Genomic DNA, 23959 nt, shown 5'->3' on the forward strand with positions numbered 1-23959 from the left:
CTTCTGTTATTAGACCAGCTCCTCATATGGCCAGAGATAGCATGGATTAACAACACACAGCTCCTGCTGCATCCGTTTTCTGAAGCACAGAGAGTGAGACTTCTACTGAATAGCAACCCAGAGACATTTTTTAAACACTCCTTCACACAAAGAGGACACATATTGTTATTTCTTTCCAGTAGAATACTGGATTAGAAGCAGACTGATGTCGAGCTGGATGCAATCGACAGAAATGCATAAACTGTATGCCCCACATTATGCATCTAAACAATCGGGTGACCTCCTAGCTCCTGTGCAGCATGATCTGTCCATACATCAAGATACAAAGGGTTGCCCAAGGACCCTTGGCTCGAAATTCCTCCCGCTGCACCCATCCCCCGCCCATGCACCTTGGCCTCCTGGATCAATAAACCGAGGCCAAATAAATGAACTGGAATTCTTATTTTGTAATTGCACCAGATAGCATTCAGTTGGCATCCATTAGCTGTGTGCAATTAAGTCAATCAGAGCATGCAGATGTCCCCACTGCAGGTGTGTCTTCAACATGTGACATTTTATGCAGTCCCATTTCTTGAGGGTAAAGGGGACAATCATCTGATTTGAGCCATGATGTAAACAAGTAATTACCTGATTACTGTTGAAAGTAATCACACAACACCATCTCCACCTTGAACATGTGAATTGCACTGTAGACCCTTTTTTTTCTGCACAGCTGGTTCCCTTCTCATAGCATTATTAGAGGGGGGAGGTGCACAGCAGAAGATTAATATGGATATTCAAGGGTCACAGTTGAGAGGCTGAGTGACAGCAGAGTGAACATTGTGTTTAGTGGTGAGGTTCACGCTGAAACACAGCGCCCCCAAGAGGACCAAACTGCACACTACAGCCCTCGTGTGAGAAAAACATATTAAAACAATTTTATCTGTGTAACCAGATTATCAGCATGTCTAGAGTGTGTCTTCACTACATCTGAAGTCATGCTGTTCGGAGTTTCACCAGGTTAAAACTTCTGCAGTACTGAGCAAAAGACAGTAAGTAATTAAAGCTGCAAGCAGCATTGACTGGGCCCTGGCACCCTTGTGCATGTCGAGGGTGCTAGCTGTCAATGTAAGTGAATGCTGCTGTTTATTTCCTGCATGCTTGGAGACATTTAGTCACCAGACTTCTGTCCCTTTGGTTGTTCATTCAATAAGTCTGCTGTGTTTCCTGTGTGCTCTTTATTGACCGTAACCAGAACCAGAGGACAATTCAGTTTATCAATTAGTTTTCACCGGAATACTTGAGTGTTTTAACAGCAGACTTTCTGTGATAGTAAACTCAATATCTGACTGATAAAAAAACTGTTGAATAATTTGGAAAATGGGATCTTGGGCTTCAGGGAATAACGACGAGCGTTGTTTTTTTTTACTATTTCATACACTGAACAATTAATTGTTTATTGAAGGTCTTATCGACCAGATAGAACTGGACATGTGTGTTGAATTTCAAGTCAACATACGGGGAGAGGGGCGTGGCCTTTCAAAATTAAAATCAACTCTTTTTTCCCCAGTCCTGAATGCATGCCAAAATTGGTAGGTTTTTGAGCATGATAAAGCCCCTTAAAGGTCAATTAATTTGGCAAAAGAAGAAGAAGAAGAAACGCAACAGTTTCAATAGACATTGCCGGTGCTCGGGCCATAATTCTATGGCCTTCCGGCATAGATTCACAGACTGTGATTGGAAAGAAGGTTGTGAATAAATGAGGAGTTTAAACAGATGTTCCCTGTTGTGTCTAACTGGTATTTTTTCTAAAGGATCAGGCACTGCAGGACCTCCTGTGGTCTTAATCTAGGCTTCTTTATTCATCTCTCATCTTCCCTTCTCCGACAGCTCACTGCTACTGATGATCTGTGGCTGTGTGCATGAAATGTCTATAAAGAGCTTATCCTGTACACTGGTTCAAAACATTGTCTCTTTCTTAACATAAAGAGTAAGATCCTTTCTTTATCATTTGTCCTGATGGTTTGCTTTTCCGTCCCACAAGACAAGACTGCAGGTTGTTAAATATGAAATGTTCTATGCATGAAATGTTCTGAAAAAAAAGTTGGCAGTTGGCCACAGGAGCTTTTACAGAAATATGCAAGCATAATCAGGACTTCAGTCCCATGCCTAATAAAATGAGCCAATACATTAACAAAGGTTAAAAGCATAAGCAGCATCCTTGGCTTGATACCAAAAATTAAGATTTAATGAATTTACCCTCTTGATAGTCATAAAGTCGGTAAAGCTTCAACTACAAAGTAAAACATGTGCATGTTTTACTTAATAATATTAGCCGCATGATTTAAACTGAAGGACAAACCAAGTTCCCTTTGTTGTACAAATCACATTTTGTCATTTTTCTTTACTTGGAAAAACAAGCTATGCTAGCAGCTCTGTGAGCTAAATGCTAACATTCTCCCTACAGTCTATGCATTCTCCCAATGACAATGCTAACATGCTGATAGCTAGCAGGTATACTCACTATGCTAATAGGCCTGGGAAAAGTACAGTTGAGCAGGTATTTACCAAAGTATTGGACAAATTTAAAAAAATGTTCTTGGGATGACACCAAATGAAAGGTTACTACAAGTCATCCTGTGGGGAACGTTAATGTGTCTACCAAAAGTTGTTACGATATTTCAGTCTGGACCAAAGGGCTCTAAAGTCTGTACATTCACTGTGCTGTCACACAGACAGATGCTGAAATCTTACTTTTTGACCAAAGACAGCACACTCTACTTTGAGTATTTATAACTCTCTAAAAGTCAGAAACCACTTTATGGAGCATCAAAAATTGTTTTGGGTTTTAGACCCAAAATAGGTTTTTACTTTAACTATTCAGACTGAAAACAACAGAAACCTGCACCACTTTTCTCTGACAGTCGCCCTTGGTGCTCAGCTATTCTTCTCCATCTGTTTAGTTTCTTTGTGTAACAGCACACTATTTTACACCCCGATGACGTCCCAGTGTTGCATCCGCCATGCAGCCCTTTTTCAATTAGCAGCTCTCAGCATGGGCATTAACACGCTGAAGTGTGTACCTAAATCTGTAAAATCTGTTCTCAGGACGAGATTGATTCTAGAGGACAATGAGCATGACATCTAAAATTGTCCTCTCGTTGAACATAATCACATTTAAAAGTAGCAGTGTGGAATATAATGCTACTTTTAGCTGTTTGCACGCTTGGAGTTAAATCAACACCACAGAGGAAGAGGTTAGCAGTGAGAGGATGTCTGCTCTCTGTCACCCTGAGCCACCAGATGTTGCTGTAGAGCAGAAACAGCCTGTAGAGACTCACAGGAAGGCTGGTCTGCATCTGGAATTGAAAGAAAGCGTAGTTCCTGCAAAGGCAGCAATTTAGAGATGCAAAATAAAGACAGGAGACAATGTCTGACTGATGTTATAGGTATAGCATCAAGCCACCATGTTCAGGACAGGTATACGGCTTCAGTGAGAACAATGACAAACTGTTACCACTTCAGATTGGAAAAAAGTGAGTGTTTCCCCCCTCGCCCAGAGCTCAACCACATGTTGAATTTCTCATCTGTGTGTATTTTCAGCATTAACACATTTGCTGGATAATTTTCCCCACACACACAGCTATCTGTCATCTGGTTGAACATGAACAGTCCGCCAAGAAACACCCCTCCGACTCCCCATCCCGCCGTGTCAACCAGTTCACTGTATATTCAGGTGGTTACCACTAGTGCAAGAAGTACTCAGATCCTTTACTCAAATAGAAGTGTAACACTACTCTATTAAAAGTGGAAGTCAAGTATTAAGAATGTAAAGTACAACAGTATTATTACAAAAATGTGTTTAAAGTATCAAAAGTAAAGTTTTTATGATGCACAATGGGCCCTATCTGAGTATTGTAATACTATATTAAATTAATGGATAAGGAAGTGATAATAGGTGAAAACCCAGATGAAAGCAAAAAAGGGCAAAGTCTGAAATACGGAAGATTTAAAATGCCTAGATTAAAACAAATCAACCAAAATAATGTATGAAATACAATACAAATTATTATATGTATTTACTTTTTATGTATAAATTCACTGTGTCACAGTTAGATTAAACACATATGTTAGAAGGATAGCTATTCAGCGTTTTGTCTTTAATAACTGAATTAATTGTTTTTCATTGTGACACAAATTCCACACGCCCCATTAAAATAAAACCACCACACAGAAAATAAGGCGAGGTGTATTTCACTTCAGTGTTGTCCTGTTCTTCTTCAATTTCTGTTCTTTTGAAGTTGACTTGATTGATTAAGCAGTATATCATTTATTTATAATAATGATTTTAAACTCAAATATTGAATGAAAAAAGGTCAGCTGACTGCTCTTCAACTTACACGGGGTTGCAGTTTGTGTGCAGGAAAGAGGAAACATTCTACTGCAACGAAACCACTTTCAGGTTGTGATAACCATTAACCCTAGATGTCCTGGTGGTTGAATGTTACCGTTAGTCCTGTATAGTTGAAATGACACAAAACATAGCTGACAACGTTCCTAACACCCACATATTCGTGACCGTTGGGCTCGGTTGATGACTTCACACGTTGCCAACTCCTCACAGTGTTATCACGTCTGACGTCATCGTTATATCTCAAAGCCCTCGGAGGGAGTGTCTCTCCTTGCTGTCTTGGAAACCGCATGGATGCACAACTGCAGCCTCTGAGCTGAAGGACAAGAGTCAGTTCCAGATGTCTGAATTCACATTTTCAACTATATCAGGATGAAATGCTGTGATGTGTTATATAACCTGTCACGGTTTTGGGTTGTGTTTAGTTGTTTCTTCCATTTTATTTTGACTTTTCCTGCCTCTTGTGTCCTGTGTTCACTTCACTTCCTGCCCTTGTCTGTTTCCCGCCTCAATGATTGTCTGCCCCGCCCTTGATTGTGTCTAATCACCTGCACCCTCCCAGTGTATTTAAACCCTGTGTGTCCCTTGTCTCATTTTCTGTGGTGTATCCTGGTCTGTTGTGGTTCTGCTGATCATCCCTGGTATGTTCCCTGATTCATCTCTGCTCTCCCCTACTGTATTCCCTGTTTTGAAGTTTTATTTTCTTGGACAATTTTGTCACCCATTTTTTGACTCCTCTGTTCTGTGAATTTTGTGTTGAAACATTTTCTTTACTATTAAAACCACCTATATTCAACCCTCTGTTACTCCGTGTCTCCCTGTATTTGGGTCCGTCCTTTAGTACGCCGTTAAATGTGTCACAACCCGTTTCTCTCCTTCCTCATTGATGCGTCTTGACATGAAACTCAACAGAGGAAGAGATTCACATTCCACAGCAGCCTGTTTCACTTTCAGACACAAACTTCACCAGTTAGAATTAAGGCAACAAATATTCTCCCATATGTGCTTCCCTGCTCTCTAATTACTGTAACTCCCTTCCTGTGCTCCCTCAAACTGCACTGTTTGCCACGATTTGTTTTTCTTCCCTCCCTCCCGATCCTGTCTCGTTCTTTAGTGGTGGAGGGAGAAATTTGGAGAATTCTTTTCAGTGACCACACCAAACTATCCAGTCACATGCTCTCTTTTTCCTTCCTGTCCTTCTCCTAAATAAGGAATTACAATTTTACTGGGGAAAAAGAGAATGAGCAAAGGGGCGGGCCATAGAGCGAAATAAGAGGACAGGAAGGCATCTCTCGCTCGCTCCCTCTCTCTCTTTCTCTCTTTCTGTTGAAGTCATATATTTCATACGAGGGTGTTTACTGCATTTGTCTTGTAGGGTACACTCTGCACTGTGTTGTAAGGAAGAAGAAGAGCAGCAACACAAGCCCTAACCCACCTGTATTCACCTGAAAGCTACTACACAAAGTAAGTAAACGCCTTTTCTTCTTCTTTTTGTTTTCTCTCTGCCTCATTCATCAATCTCAGTTTTTTTGCTTTCTCGCTGGCGGTCAAAAGATTTCTTTGTTGCTTTAAGCTTGTGGCTAACTCTGTGCAGGAAACATGAGAAAAAAGTGTAATATCATACACCCCACCCTCGCACTCTGTCTCCTTCTCTTCGCTCCTGTTTGATCATACACAGTAAACGGCTAAACACTGTAAATTATTGTTTTATGCAATCCTGTTTCTGTTCTACCTTTGCGCTCACTACTCTTATCATACACCGCATGGCTTCAGCGGTTCCGCCTTCAACATGTAGCCAGTACTGTCTTAGAAATATGTCATTTTCTAGTGTAATATATGCTCTGAACACCAGTTCAGGATATGGCAGTAAAAGTCTGCATGTGTTTGCCACATATGTTGTCATGTTTATGGATCATGGTAAAGTTTTATGTGCAGGCGAGCGCTTTCGACTGTGAGGGAACTTAAAGAGTGACTTCAGGTGGTGGTTGGGCTGTTCTCACTATCTTCAGTGATAAGATAGAAATGCTGAATGAACAGTCTGCGTCAGCAGCTGGGACTGTGTAGAAATAATCATGTGACCTAGTTAATCCATTGTGTTCACATAACAAAGGTTTCAGAATGACCTTTAGTCTTTTCCTGAGCCGAATGAGTTCCACATCACTGAGTTGAGATGGTGTTAAATCTGACTCAGTAACTAGCAATGCTATTGTTTTATGCGGCCCTGTTGCGATTACAATAAAAGTTGTGACACATCCTGTAATAAATTACTGGAAGTTACTAGGATACAGAAGTTTGAGTGGGGGGGTGAGAGGCGAATGTAGGAGTAACAACTGGAGTTGCATTTGAATAAGACAACTAACCCTCAGATGACACACAGGAGAGGATCAGTGGGCTGAAACAGAGGGCTCAGAGTAGCAGTCAAGGTATTAAAAACTGTGTAAAGGTAAAGCAGAGGATTAATGGAAAAGCTCACTCAATAATGTCGGTCACATCAGTGTTTTTTTTTTTTTTTTTTTTTTTTAAATTCAGGTTTGCATAATACTGGAAAAATAAAAGTGATAAACTGGAAGACTTGTAAATATAGTTGTTGTCGAGCGAACTTGTATCGCAATGAGTAGCTTACAATATCAACAGTCGCACTACAGAATCCCGCCATGCTGAGCACTGGAGTACGCAGAGCAAAGGTTTACTTCACAAAAGCAGAATAATCTTGTTGCAACACGTTCAGTTAGATGAGTTTTAATGAGGTACTGAAATTAACCGTTACCTCTTTGCCACAGCATGCATGAGACGATGCTTAAACCAGTTTATGACACTTGTTTTCCATATTTAGACACCTTTGCAGCACATGTCGCTGTTCATTGACATCATGGTGTTTGTGATGTTGTAGCTGTGACTATGGTTACAAGATGTTCTCAGTAACTACTAGGCCGACTACTAGTTGATTTCTAAAGTGTACAGGTCTACATAATCTTCCAAAACACACATTCAAACACCTGCACAAACCCTCTGTTTGAATGGCGTTGACCTAATCTTGTGACGTCCAATCAGCAGTTTGTGTAGGTTCAGAGTGCAGGTTATATTTAATCTGAGTTCATCATCCCTCACTGTTCATTGCATGCAGAGATGAGTCCTGATGTCTGCAGCTGCTGGATGTTCTCTGGGCGCGTCAGAACAAAACGGATTGAACCTCTGTGTTTGAGAAAGAGGTTGTTCATGCGTTTGGGATGTTTACATCTTAACTTCACCCTTGCTGTTGTGACAAACTGGTTTAGGAGTCACTTAGCTGACAGGAAGTTGCTTCTCCCCCACGTGCCCATGTAACCGCTGCAACCTCGGACAATGAACAGAGCCGCGAGCGTGATCTATGGCAGCAAGGGCTCCAGTTTGGAGCTGCTTGACACACTAATGGGCTGTGGCACATATTGTGTAAGACTGAGAAGCCTCTGTGTCACAAGATATGTAATAGGTGTGTCTTTCTGGCCTTGTATTGAACCAGTTTCAAAAACACAACCCAGATTCTTGCAGACAATACACCATGGTATGTCTCCAGCCTTGTTAAAAGGCAACACAAATGCAGTTTCCATATATTTGCAGAATATACACATACCGGAAATTTTATGCATGCTTGAGGCAGGAAGTGAAGAAAAGTAAGAGCAGAGGGTTTTCCTATCGGCTATAAACATCTCCATATGCTATCTGCTTTTCTAGTTTAAAAAAATGGCTCTATTGCGCAACTCAATTATTCAGATCTGTAAAAGCAAGAGTTGTGGTTTGGCGGTTAATGGGTAACGTCTCATACTCATGTTTTAACAGGCTCGATGGAGGATTTTTGTTGTTGCTTAAAGGTTGTTGCTATGTTGAGCAGTACAGGACATGTCGGGGGAGGAAGGAAGGAAGTAACAGCCGAATAAGCAAACAGGATGCAGGGAGCGGGGAGGTTCTACTGAAGCCAACAGGAAGCTCGTACTGCATTAATAAGTGAGATGGGCCAAACGTAATTACTTATAGCAGGGTTGTAATTCTTTAAGACATTAGCATTACACTACAGCATTTTCAGCTTCCAAGGAACAACATGTCTTTGTTAAATAAAGGTTTGGATAATATAAATAAAAGGCTTCAGTCTGTGGTTGTTTACATTTTGGCAAATGGGCTAGTTCGGTTTCTGGTGGATGAGAAGATCTCAAGCCGTTTCCACCTCTTTTCAGTCTTTATGCTAAGCTAATCCAACCAGTGCCTGGCTGTCGCTTTATATTTAACACACAAAGGAATTGTCTTTCCCAAAATCTCAAACTATTACTTTTAAGCATCAGATGCCTGATTTCCACCATTATAACTCAATTTGTCTCAAACCTAATTCTAACCTTAACTAACAAAAGTCTGAACAATAAAACGGCGTCTTGAACAAGTGGGGACCAGCCAATAAACATCCTTATTCTGAATGTTTGAGATCAATAGGTTCTCAAAAAACAGTTCTAACACACAATAGAAACATTCACGCAGGCATCAGGAAGAGAGTGACTCTAATGCTATTTGTTCTGACTGCAGGCCAGGAGTATGGGTGTGAGCAGGGCAGGGATTTGAATGTAAACGTTCTGTCATCAATTAAACATCGATATTAAAAAGAACACAATACGCTGCCAAGGACTGAAGTTTGCTAAGCTATCTTTCTCTTCCAATAGGTTCAGCATGGCAAACGTCGGTCCTTCCTTTGGTCTGTCCCGGGAGGTACAGAGTAAGATTGATAAGAAATACGACCCAGAACTGGAGGAAAGGTTGGTGGAGTGGATCGTCGCTCAGTGTGGCGCTGGAGTGGGCCGGCCTGAGCCAGCCAAGATCGGATTCCAAAACTGGCTCAAGAATGGAGTTGTGAGTGTTTGCACAAGTGTAAATACAGCATTGTAGTTTCAACTATGTACAGTATATTTAGAGGGATCTGCTTGGTTTGTCTAGGTGCTGAGTGAGCTCATCAACAGCCTGTATGCTACCAACCCGCCAATAAAGAACTTTAAGAGCTCCAGCATGGTGTTTAAGCAGATGGAACAAATATCCCTGTTCCTCAAAGCAGCAGAAAACTATGGAGTCACCAAAACTGACATATTTCAGACTGTAGATCTCTTTGAAGGTAAGACAAGAACGGATATTATTTCAGCAAAATTAAGTGTTTTGCAGATTTACAGTAATGAAAGTGTGGAAATTACCTGTATTCGGTGGCGAGGAGCACAGGTCACTGCCCCCTGCCTGTATTTGGTGTGTGTGTGCTCTGGTCATCTGAGATTGTTTCATGTCCTCCAGGCAAGGACCTGGCCGCTGTCCAGAGGACCCTGATGGCTCTGGGTAATTTGGCTGTCACAAAGAACAACGGTTGTTACAAAGGAGACCCCAACTGGTTCCACAGGTGAGTTTGAGGAGTTTTGAACTAGTCTCTCTGTGGGGATTTGGTAATGCAAAGGTTTCATTCCAGTGCTGAGGGATGAGATTGTGGACTGAGAAGATGTGTGCCCGTATGTGTGCAGGAAAGCCCAAGAGAACAGGAGAGATTTCTCAGAGGAACAGCTGACCGAAGGCAAAAATGTCATTGGCCTGCAAATGGGCACAAACAGAGGAGCATCTCAAGCTGGAATGACGGGCTACGGGCGACCCAGGCAGATCATCAACAAACCATGAATCCACACAGAGTTTAAACTCTCCTTCTCCTGCCCTCTGAAAGGCCAACTAGGACCATGAGAAGTGTAACCTGACTGTTTTCAAGGCTAAACTGGACCAAAATGGGGACCAATGAGAACATGTGCACATACGTCATGTTGAGTAGGCCTACACCAATAGATACCTTAAACAGTGTAAAGTTGACAGAGCATTTGACATAGTAAATTGTAAACGATAGTTTGTTCTTAATTAAAGGATCATTTCAGTTGTTTTACATGTGTTAACCCACTTCCTAAAAATCAAATGTGCCTAACTGCAAACCTAAGATTTTAGATTTTTTTTTTGTTACCTTCCAAACATCCAGAGGTTTCAGTTCATTATAAAATCATCTTGCATTTGACATTTAGTCTGTTTTATTCTTTATTTCAACAGCTTCATCTTTGCAAAACTCTGCCTATTGGTGCATTCAAGGACACTCCGGTAACTGACATTTGATCATTTTTAATGGGTGAAACAGCGAAATCCATTATTTATTTTGACACTGTCAGCCGGTGTTGCTGCTCTGGCGTATCAATTCTGGGACATCAGGCTTGCATTCAGTGCTTGAATGCACCCCCAAGGAGAATTTTTGAGAAGTTCCCCCGCACACAACTGCAACACAGATATGATGCAAAATGAACAGGAATTAACGATAAAGAGAAAACTGATGTAGTTGTTAAAATTGATGAATAATCTGATCTCAAGCAAGGTTCAAGTCTCATTTGTGAGAAGTAGCAGCCTGGAAGTTAAGAAGTGCTTTGGTTTACAATTATGTTAAGCACAAAATTTAAAGTTAATAGGCTACAACAAAACATATCCACTGACGATGTCTACTATAAGTCATTTTAGAAGGTGAATTGCCTGGTTTAAAAATGTTTTAAGAAAAACATAGAATACGGTCGTGTTTGTTTTTTACCTGCTCTGTAACACAATCTGCAGCTAGATTTGTAATCAATATGTCGGACCTTCTTTTGAGCGTTTAATGCGTCATCTATGAGAATGATTTTGAAATAGTTTGATTTACCGTTATAGAAGCCTCTTGTGTGATGAATAGATTAATGATAGAGATTATGAAAGTAGCAGGCTTTGTCCACCTGTACTGATAACACTATTGATCACTCTAAATCACGATGCTGTGTGATTCTTTATAGCCTGGTGGCACCAGGCAAACAGTAAAAGAGAACTAGCGTACATAGCAACCCACGATAAACATGTCGCAGTCTGCAGGTAACATTACACCTAGCCGTGTTTGCTTTAAACCAGCTGTACTCCACGTAGAGATAAGCAGATGGGGGGAAAAAAGACAATCTCCCAAATGTGGGAGGAGAGAGAACATGATGGGTGGGAGTGATGACGGGTGGGGGTGAAGCCTGGATTTTTCCTGGCCGAGCTTTGCCTGGTTGGATGGAACGAGGGAAACAAACGGGATTCAGAGGACTGTCTCTATCTCCTGCCAAGGTTTTGTTTATACTTTGTTTTTCCTTGGGTACCGACTAAGCTGTTCAGCATGAACTGTCTCAGGAAAAAGGTCGGAGATGGAAAAGAAAAGCAGGAAGGAGAAGACAGAAAAATAATAGGTTTGATGAGAGAGAGTGATTATAAAGAAACTGGAAGAAGTGGTACTTTTTAAAACCGAAATGTCCAGGTGGAGTCCAACGCAGGAGATTAATGTGGCTGGGGTCAGACGGAGAATAGGTCAAGAAAGAACAAAGGACCTAAGAAATCAGAGCATTCCCAAAAAAGGAGTGTTCATTGCAGAATGGGGGCAGTCAAAGAGACTTCCTTCCTTCTCATTCTTCGTCTGTTAACATGAAACTGTGGGAATAACGTTCTACACAGAGGGGTAAATTGGTATATTGTAAACTCGTGAGAAGCCAGAATAAATTTAAAACAAATGGAAAACATGAAGTAACCAGGTCTACTGTACAAGTGGTGGTGTCATATTCTTCAGTTTTGGTTTGTATAATCTATTATTTTCACAATAAAAGCATTAGAAAACAGCTTCTCATTACATGCTTGATCACTGTGCAGTCACACTTATATTAAACAGTTCATAAATACTTTTTACAGCACTTATTTGCCTCTGGTGGAGCGAGATAATGTCCTGTTTGTAATGTCCTCAGCACTAAAGCTTCCTCCTGCTGTTGATGCTGCAGGACATTAGTCTCTGTGGGACAGCGGCTGCTTTTCTCAGCCGTAGATTCGATTATTCTAATTGCCAAAAAGGGTTTAGTATTTCAACACTAATATTTATTTCAACATTAACTCATGTGCTTTGGCATCAGTGAGATCCTTGAGTCCCACACTGCTCATCACTTCTGGTCCGTTATCCAGCTTTGTGTCCCTGCAAGACATTTTTACACTGGACCTCGGATTCATTTTTACTGGTTGTGAACATCAATGGCAAACTGCTGAGGTCAAGACACAAACATATTGTATTGTAAGTGCAGGCCAGGTCAGAGAACTATTGGACAATAAAACAGTAGATTTAAATACAATAATTTGATAATTGAATTCATATTTGACATTTAACTGTCACTGAGCACTTTGTAGTCATTGGAGGATGGTGATGTCAAGAAAACAAATTTCAGAAATGCATTACATCGTCGTTTCATCACCTTTCATGTCTGGGGAGATAAAAGCTGATGTGAATCGTTTCTCATTTTATTGTGTCAGGAGCGCTGCTGCATGGACGACTGCTAATTCATCATTTATTGACTGACTAAGCTAACAACCTTTAGCATACATAATTTACTCCCTTGTCACACTGTAGTGGAGTGCAACTTGTTGATGATAAATGAATGAATCGGTAAAGTGATTGGTTAAGAATGTATTGATCATCAATTGATCATTTGAGACTTGAGAGAAGAAAACTCCTTGAGCAAGGCACTTAACTTCCTAAAGCACTGCAGTGGAGCTACTCAGTAAAACAGTGTGTGTATGTGAGTTTTATGTCTACCTCAAATTAGACACCACGTGACTTTGAGGTTGAGGTTATAAACGCATATGTTAAACTCATACTTCACTGCTGACCTGTCACTGTGGAAGGCAGCTGAAATTAATGAAACTAAAAAACGCATCTGAAATATTCCCCAAACGAGCTAAAACAAGCAATACTCTGTACTCTTTGTTTTTAAAGATCTTTATCGCTCACAGTCTAGATGTTTAAAACATGTCTACAGCTAATCTTTAGCAGCACAGCGTCGTCTGGTCTTTATGACACAGGAGCTTTTATTTTTCATTCCTTCAGGGTTTAATCAAAGCGTGGAAACACCAACACACCACTGGCCTCACCGCAGAGGAATGCACTTTGCTGCCATACAGGGGCATAACAGGGGCGACGATCAGCCTCAAGGTTAAAGACGTTGCCTAATGACTGGAGAGATGCCAGTTCAAATCCAAAGACTGTCTGTAAAAATATGAATGGGGCTGTTTTCACACCTTCTTCTACCAGTCTCAAGGCTCAACCTCCTTCTATTGACCACTGGAGAGCAAAAAAAATCTACCTGGAGCCCAAAAAGCAGTTTCTCAATAATTGACAGGACACCTTGACTTGCAAACATCACATTTGACTTTCTGTTTTGAATTTTTGATCCAAGGAAAGTTTATGTTTGTAAAACTTTCCTCAAAATCTGTGACGTCATCTCAATATAAATATATATATATATATGGCTGAGGCGGGGCCAGCGGCAGAAACACTATTGAAGATACTTATCGGAATTTCAGGAGCAAGACCACTCCTCAACCCTACCTCTTCCTGCATAACCATAAATACCCGCCTAACCCACTCCTCCTGTTACACTCTCGTATTCGGTACCCCTCCCTCTCACTCTCTTTCTCTCTCCTCCACGTAGGGCCCTGAGGGCATTTGCCGTGCGCCAGGTTTGTCATTTGACTGAATAGGTCACCTTTGGGTCCACTATCAAGTTCTTACAACACATCGATGCTTCAGTAGAGAGCTGACTCCATTAACACCCAAAGGTAATTTAAAAATGTTCTTAAAATTAATTTCCAGTCGTGTCTCAAGAGGAAGGATGCAATGTATGCACAACTACAAAAACAACAGGTACAGGAGAATTAAACTGCTCTTATCAGTGTATGCACCTTAACTTGACCTTGACCTGTTCACAGAGTAGAAAGACCTTCTGGAATTCTTCTACACCATTCCAGTGAGGTGCTGGACTTTTTTTTTGCACTAAAATCACCGCTTACTTGCCTTCCAATGTGGTTTCATGGAGGTGTGATTTGCGGTGGAGTTCCTCTATGCATGAGTGTGGTTTCCAAGATGGAGACGAGCAACTGTGTTTACGAAATAGAGAGGCACTTAGCGGGAGTCTGCAGGTTTGTACTCATTATGGTTAAGCATCACATCACATACAATAAACATTGCCTCCAGGCCGAGGTTAACATTCAGACTGAATATGTGTGTGTGTGTGTGTGAATGACTCATGGGCATGAATAATGTTGATGGGGGAACCACAGAGGAAGGTGCAGTGGTGCGACCTACATGTGTCGTTGGCTCTGTCTGCGGCTGCATTGAATGATGAAAGGGTGAGAGGGGTAGGTCACAGCCGGTATCAGGTGAAAATGGCGGGTAATCCGAGACAGGAAGCAAATGTTTCCCCTCGAAACTTTTGGTTTGAGGCCAAATATTGAGATCTGAATCCGCCATTCAAAACGCCACGAGAGGAGGACAAAGCTGTTGAGCAGTGGAGCTGGAATCCTGGAGTCGCAGTCATGGAATATCATGGGCAGGATAATGTTTTTGCTGTTGATTTATAAAAATGCCTCTGACACACGTTTTCTTTTTAAAAAGGCCATTGTAGTCATACATAAACTTCTGCTTCTATGATGACAACAACTTCTGTATTTCATTTCCTCTGAAATGACATAATCTGATTGTGAAGCTAAAACATGTGGACTTGTTTCAACTTTTTGACCAGGAAAACCCACATCACAAGGTTCACAGCACATGGCACTGGCACAAATATGCACTGATCATCATTTATCAACTCATGACATCTGAGAGAAATCACACATCGAATGTGTCTCATGGCATGGAGATCAAAATCCAGTCTACACGCCATGAGTGAAATTTAGGCCACAAATAAGTCAATCTGAGTTTAGTGGAAGATATTTCCACAGAGGACATCACCCGTACTCCAGCATTGTGTGCAGCACTGTTTTTGTCCTCTAGGATTAAGCATTTGTCTAGCATTAAGTGATAGGTGAGAACGTGTATCTATATTCCTGTTCACATGCCCTAAAGATTGTTAGTACTGAACAAAAGCCAAATATTTAACAGGTCAATAGAGCAGGAACAACACACAGGGCCAGATATAGATTTTATCAGGGTGTTCCCAACTTGCCGTTGACACATCTGTCAATGCCGATGCCTGTTGGGATTAGAAAGTTATCATTTCCCATTCAAGCTGCGTGGTGATAGACGTAGCATGCCATGGATTAATCTATATTCAACATGGCCAGTTATAAGACTTTTAAAAACAGATGTGGATCACTGGCAGTCTGAGCATAAATGGCTTAGATGGAAATCTACAAGCTGTGGACAGAGTGTAGGTTTCTTATTTCACTCGACGTTTAATGTTCGCACATGCACAGGAAAGGGCCTTTCGACGTCGTTACCATTTCAGGCAATGCAAATTTCCTTCATTTTTACAGCATCACAACTCTTTGAGATGGAAAAACTATATAAAAAAAAAAAAAAAATACCAGCTTTTACTCCTCCGTCATTCCTGCGTCAGACACACAAACTCGTAATGTGAATCCAGCTATTAAGCAGTTTAGTTTTGGGCTCCAGCTCGACGTGTTAACAGTGCAACAAACTTCACACTCAGTCGGCAGCCTGCGGTACACGGGGCCTCCAGATGGAACGACTATTTCTGCTACGCCGGGACATTTTTGGGTCACATTTAAAATGAATGAGAGCAACATTAAAAGTGAGCCAATGGTTTATTAACAATCACATACGCTCCGGCACACCTCACTACATCTTTAAAGAGGGCGTTTTTTTTAAAACAAGTCTCCAAGTTCAGTTGGTGAATTATTACATGAGAGAGATACACTCGGTGGAGGCAAACTAATGAGGCAGTCAGGACACTCTGAGAGAGAGAAGAGGATCCAGCAGTGAGGCCTGCTCGGCGCGTCCTCGTAGTTGTTGATAAAACGGTTCCCTCTGCTGGTGAGTGTGTAACGCACGGTGCTGCAAATCACAAGCCTTGATTTCAGAACCTCAACACATCCTTTTCTTTAAAAGCAAAATACGATCATTCATCACAAGTAACAGATTTTGATAATGAGCAAAATTAGAAGAAGAAAAAAAAAATCACTCCCAACACTTGCTTAGATCCTTCTTTGTTTTGTTTTTTATTGGAATGCTTTACCTCAATAACGTGACAACGAGCCAAAACAGTGCAAATGCTGTATCGCACCAAACACACTCCCACAATCTGAACCCCCCCCTCCCTTCAAACATCATTCCCCTCAAGCTTCACACGTCTTATATACAGCCGGGGGTCACTTCTCCACACTCATACGTCCAAGTGACACCATCCAGTACCAGACACACTGTATACAGACAACCGTCCCCGTATAGACACTTAAGGCACACATACATACACCATTTATATACACAGCACGCAAACGTGCAGAGCTTAAGACAGCAGCAACGTCGGAGAACGTCGATGCTCGACGAGAGACTCTCGGGCCACGGTTTGAACAGAAGAAATGACTACGCCACAGTAGAAGCTCACAGACCAACGCTGTGCTTTACACCACCTGTCTTTGCCTTTTTTTTTTTTGCATTTAGCAAAACTGAAGTGTTCAGTTCAGCCGTCTTCAGTAGCTTAACCGTGTGGCTACTTTTTATTCCAGAAAAATATTCAGTAACTACACCACATAAGAGATGTCGGGGTGAGAGTCGACAACAAACACAACAGGGAGAGAAAAAAAAAAAAAAAAAAAAAGAGGTGAGAGGCGGAATAAAGATGTGAGAAAATACTGTATAGTCACGTATTTAGAAGGGAGAGGGAGAGACAGCCTGCGCTATCAAAGTGAGAGTATTAGTGTGAGATACAGACGCAGAAAGAAAAGTCTCAAATCAATCTGTATATTCATGAGGAAGGACTCGTGTTGTGATCAGCGGGGTGAGGTGAAAGCAGGAGTACTGGAGCTGAAGTCTCTGTTGTGAAAAATAAAATCAAGTGCTTTAGTAAGTGCATTACTACTAAAAGACAGTGTACACACAACGTCACTGGCATATATTTTTTCTTCTATTTAACAAAGACCTTCAACAGATACCCAGGTAACAGTCAAGAGGTTGTTCGGAGCAGAATGTAAAAAGCTGGCAGGTCTTAGTTTGGCAAAACAAAGGTTTGATATGTGTTAAAATGAAAAGTCACAGTAACTTCATCTGGACACAGAGTAGAATGTAAATACACTAGCTGGGATGAGCAGCAGGGTCGGGGAGTGTTTGGAAGACGTATGTAGATTCAACATCACTAATGAATATGTGTGAATACGTGATTTTGACTTCTTGTTCACTCGTTTAATACAGCGAAGAGGAGGCTCGCCTTAAAACATGCATGCAGCCGACACCGACGTCAGGTTTCAGATGAACATTAAGTTCGGTGATGATTTCAGGCGACACAAGGATAAAGTGGTGATCAGCAGTGTGTGTGGTGTGTGATATACACCGATCTATTATATATTGATCAACGGTTTTAAAAAGACACCTAATTAGTTACACGCGGAGTTCAAAGGTGAACATTTAGCAGACTGAGTGCTCCTTGTTTTGCAGAGTATTTCAAATAGCACGCATAAACAACTGGACAGACACAACTCCATCATAATACATTTCTGTAATTATATTACATGACATTTGCTTCACTGGATTATGCTTTGAGCAAAATCGTCAAAATACTGAGAGCTATATGTAAATGCTGCTCACTACCATACATAGTGTGCATCTCAGCAGCGGTTCCCAACCTTAACAGGAAACAATGCCACCAAAGATTGATTTTTACTCCTCAGATTGTTTCAAAAATTATAATTTTTCTTACGACTCGCTAGCGGCCCCCTGACTCCGGGTTGGGAACCACTGCTCAGTGTTGGATAACGTTCTGCCTGCTGCGAGTATGCTGTGCTGGACTTCTCAAGTGTTAATAGAGAAGCCGCACAGCTAACGGTTTTACAAAACACGGAGGAAGAAATCAGAATGTTTTTCTATTTGTATCATTTCTCCGTGGCACCGATGACTGAGGCAAACAGTCATTTTATCCACAGGCCAAGATTAATGTGTGTGTGTGTGTGTGTGTGTGTGTGTCACTTCAGTTCCAAGTGATCTCAGAATATCTGTCTGTGACTCAGAGAAGTCGGACTTTGTAAATCATTTTGCAATAGAAGTTACTCCTGCAATCACAGTGTCTACATCTGCAGCGAGGTGTCTCCCCCTCCTCAGCACCACTCCACACCCAACCCTGATCCTCCACCTCTCCCGGGCCCACTCACATCGGGGTGCCTCTTCCCCCCCTATGAGTGAGCCCTTCCACCTCCAGATACCAGGGACATGTCTCCCCCCCCCCCCCCCCCAGTCTCCCATAGCGGCGGGTGAGACATGCCTCTGGGTAGACGTGCTGCTCGGCCACGGCCCTTAAACCTGCGACGCCCGCTTCTCCTCTGGCTTCTCCTCCAGCATCTGCAGCAGCAGGTCGTTGAGGGGCTTGGCCATGGTGCGGTAACCTGTCGGCGTCAGGTGGAGGAAGTCAAACATGTCCTGTGGGCTGATGGCTCCATCGGAGTGGACGAAGTGCCCGCTCACGTCCAGGAGCAGAGCCTGGCCCAGTCGGGGCAGCCAGGAGCGCAGGAAGTCGTTAACCGCCGCGTTCTTCTGCCTCAGGGGGTTGGGTCGCTCACCTCGAGGCAACAAGCCCTGAGGGACACAGAAAACATTTCGGACTCATTCATTTAAATTCATTTGCTTAGAGTTAAACCTTGATATTTTGTATTTTAGTAAGAGCATAAATTTAACTCCCTACAACGGGCCTATTAACTATGACTGGCCTATCGTGAGCGTTCCCCATTGAAAGCCAGCGGCAAGGACAGTCTGCAAGGCCCGCTGAGCCACCTGATAATCAGACAATACCAGATGATCTACATACACTTATATTATAACGTATCTAGTGCACGTCTTTATATTTTTTACCTTTGAATTTTTACCAATTGTACTCTAATTCTGATTATTATCACACATTAACCTTTTAGCATAGCCTCAAAAGCATGCCACGCTGCATTTCACTGCACATTTTGAATCACCATGTGAGAAATAACACCTTGAACTAATTACACGGATAGAAAGACTGACAGGTACCTGCATATTCCTTAACAGAGAGCAGAAATAACACAATTGAAAGCTGGCGACTTGTGAGGATCACCGACATCAACTGGCTTTTTACATCAAGTATGGTTATTTTTATCTATATCGTGCAATGTTTAAAAAAGGTACCTGACCAATCCTAACACGTCAGTGTTTCATGTCAACATACTTGTTAAAAATAAAGGCGAAGACATACAACTAACTACTTACCAGTACAACTATCTTTGCCCTGGGGAGGCGGGAGGTGAGCAGCTGCGCAATAGCAAGAATTCCTCCTGCAACTTGCTCTGCTGTGTGTTGCTGATTGTTGGTTCCCACCCACAACACCACCACCTGGACAAGAACACAGACAGACACTCTGTTCACTTCCTCTGAACTCCTTTTTAATCTCCAGAAGTGTGAGCAAAGCATGATATATATTTGAGAGAATGAGTTCTCATGGATCGATATCTGGGTAATGGGTGAGCAATGCGAGCTGTTCCCTATGTCAACATCATTAGCACAGACAATAAGCACAGTGAGGGTGATACAACAGACCGCCGCTGCTACAACGTTTTCCAAAACGCACACCGCAACTTAACAACTAGGCGGCTGAGGTCATAAAAGCTGTTCTGCACAAACTCTCCTCTCTGACAACCATGGACATCAGGCCGTCCAACAAGATGAGGAGGTCGGGGGTAAAAAGTTGTATGCAGCTGGTGTTTTGTGATCTTAGTAGGCTCAGCTCACCTTGGGACGGATGTTCTGCAGCTCTCCATTCTGTAGCCTCCACAGCACATTACAGGTGGTGTCCCCTCCGATGCCAAAGTTGAGCGCATGAAGAGGGGAGAACACCTCTCTCCAGACCTGTGGAAAGGAAACCAGACATTTGCATTTCATATGACAATTTCTGACTTTGGGGACTAATATCAAATAACTCATAGATGCTAAGCTAAGCATGCCGATCGGTAACAAGATGCATTACGACAATATGAGAATTGTTTTGAGGCAACATAAACGTATGTACATTTACGCTGTGTATTTAGAAAACTAAATGAAGATGCTAGTGCCATGTGAGAAGTCCAATGAACAGGTTTGGAGAGGTAAATGTTTTGTCTCACCTCATACTGCTGCATTAGTTGTATCATAGAATCTCCTACAAAAAGCACGTCTGGTTCAGCATCCTTACACTCCTGCACAAATCTGGTGTGCTGTAAAAAAAACACACAAAAACACATGGCCTCATTACAACAGAGCTTGTGATGGATAAATAAACGAAAAAATGCATTTCATTTATACAGGGCAATACAATTGAATCAGTTCCATGTTAGGCATTTCAGTTTGAGTTAACACCTTTGTGTTATGAGTTTTCTAAATCTTAGGATAATACTTGTTAGCTTTCAGAGTCAGACAAAATCCTGCAAACTCATCACACAACAAGACTCGTCTGGTGCCCCATCTGACAGAGAGCTTGGAGTAAAGCAGACGGTCTCAGTCCTATTAGCTTCGGCGGATTAACCTCGCAGGAGGTTCCATTTAACAAGGAGCTAGACAAAGTGGGGCTCTGAAATAGATTAGTCAACCTTTACCTCACATGTGTAACTAATATCATTGAGAGTACCGTCAAAACATCACCTCATGATATTGCACAGATCACGCCTCCAGGCACAGCATCACAAGCATGAACATTAATGGTGGGAATCAAATGCAATATGTAATGCGTTGTTGCGGCTGTATAAAATGCTTCATTATTAAGGGCAGCTGATCTTAAAACATACATTTTCCTGTAGCTAATGTTTTGTTTGTGTCTATTTAAAAACGCCCAAGAATAAGGAAAACCCTTTGAGAAATAATATAAATCTTCTAGCTAGTACATTTTACATAAGGAATCAATGGGGTATTTTTTTAATGATACATGGGGATGAACACTGAATGTTTCCTACACTTATAATAAATAAAAACACATACCTGTGACATCCACCGGTCATCTCCTTGTACATCCTCTACTGGCTGAGCCACTGCAGCTGGGTTCATACCATCACCACTCATCCTACAGGAGACACCGACTCTTATTCATGCATACATAAAAAAAACAGCCATGCAGCTGACGTTATTCAGCCATATAGACACATTACACATGAAACCATGAAGGGTTCGTATTGTTGTTAGGAAAGCCTCAGAACCAGCTAGCAGAAACCATTGCTGTGATGCAGCAGCTTAACGTTTCAGCAGCAGACGGACTGACCCAATTAATACGGATAAAGGCTACTTTCGCTTTCAAAGCGGGTGCTTATGTATCACACAGCAGATCGCATTAATCCCGATAGGTTACAGTTTATCTGACGTTAGCTTGCTAGCTAGCTAGCTAGCCTGCTAAACACTGGAGGCTGTTATGGCTGCATCTAGCGTCAATACGTAACGGTATACACGCCAGTCGTTAATATGAAGATTTACAGGAATTATGTTGTTTTTCATTTACGAGGCAAACTACCTGGCAGGGTGTCGGCCGCGTCACTTCTCGGCTCCCTCGGCTTCAGAGGTACTCTTTTGCCCCAACTTCACGTTACGTTGGTTGAGGCTGGCTGATGCTCGCTAGCAACCGTTGGCCGACTCTAGCTAGACGAGACAACAAAAGGTGTGTCAAGAAGGCACACAGCAGAGAGTCTTTTAGGAGCTGAGCGCCGATGTGACAACATTAGCCGTAACACCATTGGAGGGCACTGCAGTCAGTGAGCTACAGAGAGAAGGGATTTTTACCCTGATATTTGCCTGTCGGGCAGCCATTGCTTTATGCCTGCGTACATACCAAACTAGTATAGTTATTATAACGGCTATAACTGACCCCTGCTAATCATCTGTACCAAAAACCAAAATATGTCTACCTTCTGTAATATGTGGAGGTTGTGTAAGCTGATAAACAATCAGTGCTCTTTCCTGAAAGATAACCCCCAGGGCAACAACAACACAGTAATAGCTGGTCCCGCAATGAATGGTGGGTCGTTGGTTTGAAAGTGCGACAAATACAACTTTACAGTCTAAAACATTTTACTTCGGATTCCCAAACAACGTTTTTTCTCCGTTATTTAAGATACATGAAGTGGGTGTCAGACACCAGCGATGGAGGAAATACCTCTTAGTGAGAGAGCATCATTTGGTTTTGACAACGTACAGCACTGCCGACATCTTTGCTGTATGACACTGAACTCTCCAGTGTATGGGCCCATCTTAACTCACCCATGGACCTATCCGACCCGAGAGCCTGCCGTGCCAGCTCACCGCAATGCATCATGGTCATTTGAGGTCAAATGCTGCATTCTGGTGCTGTAGGAAACCAAACCTTGTACATTCCTATGGTACATCAACAGGAAACACAGGAAATATCAATTCAAACTATTAGAAATATATATATACATTGTACATAATTATTTAATCTTATAATAGTGATAATTTATACCTGAAGATAAGGATGATCATCATTTGTGCATTATCATCATGTTTAATTTCATCTATCAGATGATTCTGCTTGGAGGATTCTTGATGCCTGGTGAGTTCAAACAACCTACATCTTCCCTAAATGCAATAACAGATCAACAGTAATACTGTGATATTACATAGAAATATAACCTGGGCTGCATGATAACAAGAAGCACATACGTTGTTAATATATTGGAATTTAATGATGTTTCTTTTTACCATTATAAATATTGCACATTTATATATTCTTCTTTGCTGCCTTTTAACTACTTCATTTTGCACTGGAGACTTTAACAAAGGACTGCACAATGTACTTGTACAATTGAGTATGTAACAAATAAAGTTTGAATATGTAGCCCTGTGTTTTAGGTATTTTAGGCTTTGGCAATTGACAGCATGCATATGAAAGATCATGGTACCATAAAATCGAAGCATGCCTTCCCCATAAAGTGTCAGTCCGGCACAGTTAGCGACAGACCGCTTACAGCTGTAAATGCAGAAATGCTATGTTACACATGGGTGTGCAAATAAAAATACGTACCCAGGCTGACCAGTGTTATTTGTCCCTCTGAACTCTACACACCCATACAATCATTAACCAGGGCACAAAAGGAAGTCACTGACCAAAATTCAGGCAATGATTCTAAAACGTATGCTGATTCATGTGGGATTCAGATTTACCCTGCGGGTGAGGTGGAGGCAGTCAACGGGACGGACGTGACTTTGAAGTGCAGTTTCAGTTCATGTATCAGTGACCTGGGGCTTCTAACCCCTGCATCCAGGACCCATGGAGACGGTGTGTGGCACGGGATGTTTTGTGATGATGTTCTAAAGATGTTTTTATTGTGTTTCAATGTTATTTATCTTTGACATCTACAGTACATATTGTGCAAGTGGGAATGTGTGTGTTTCAGGCGTTCTTCTACCTTGAGAAGCCGCATCATCCACCTCAAGAACGGTGGCTATACGCCTGACAGATGGTCACTTTTACTTCAAAATAAATATTCTGTTGGTATGAAAATCTGTGTTTTTTAACTCCA

At 41.8% G+C, this 23959-nt stretch overlaps 2 protein-coding genes across 4 annotated transcripts; one reads left to right on the top strand and one right to left on the bottom strand.

Annotated features, from left to right (window-relative positions):
* Nucleotides 1-5696: 5696 nt before the first annotated feature.
* Nucleotides 5697-10436, top strand: LOC142960395 (transgelin-like). Its single transcript, XM_076102211.1, has 5 exons — nucleotides 5697-5854; nucleotides 9073-9259; nucleotides 9344-9515; nucleotides 9686-9788; nucleotides 9907-10436. The coding sequence occupies exons 2-5, from the start codon at nucleotides 9080-9082 to the stop codon at nucleotides 10055-10057; spliced, it is 606 nt and encodes a 201-aa protein (XP_075958326.1). The 5' UTR covers nucleotides 5697-5854; nucleotides 9073-9079; the 3' UTR covers nucleotides 10058-10436.
* A 5999-nt stretch (nucleotides 10437-16435) lies between these two features.
* On the bottom strand, nucleotides 16436-22694 carry pafah1b2 (platelet-activating factor acetylhydrolase 1b, catalytic subunit 2). 3 transcript variants are annotated; one of them, XM_076101747.1, is made up of 8 exons: nucleotides 22576-22694; nucleotides 21937-22061; nucleotides 21414-21495; nucleotides 20567-20656; nucleotides 20196-20312; nucleotides 19677-19799; nucleotides 18712-19022; nucleotides 16436-17273 (listed from the first exon to the last, which is right to left on the bottom strand). In XM_076101747.1, exons 3-7 carry the CDS (start codon nucleotides 21492-21494, stop codon nucleotides 18744-18746), a joined length of 690 nt encoding a protein of 229 aa, XP_075957862.1. In that variant the 5' UTR covers nucleotide 21495; nucleotides 21937-22061; nucleotides 22576-22694; the 3' UTR covers nucleotides 16436-17273; nucleotides 18712-18743. The 3 variants fall into 3 exon arrangements, with proteins under 3 accessions (XP_075957862.1, XP_075957863.1, XP_075957865.1); XM_076101748.1 differs by having other exon boundaries at nucleotides 21937-22057; nucleotides 22576-22677; XM_076101750.1 differs by lacking the exon at nucleotides 22576-22694 and having other exon boundaries at nucleotides 21414-21513; nucleotides 21937-22175.
* Between the last annotated feature and the right edge of the window lie 1265 nt (nucleotides 22695-23959).

Source organism: Anarhichas minor, unplaced genomic scaffold (genome assembly GCF_050575085.1).
Source record: "Anarhichas minor isolate MPS153535 unplaced genomic scaffold, ASM5057508v1 ptg000027l, whole genome shotgun sequence".
Taxonomy (NCBI): Eukaryota; Metazoa; Chordata; class Actinopteri; order Perciformes; family Anarhichadidae; genus Anarhichas; species Anarhichas minor.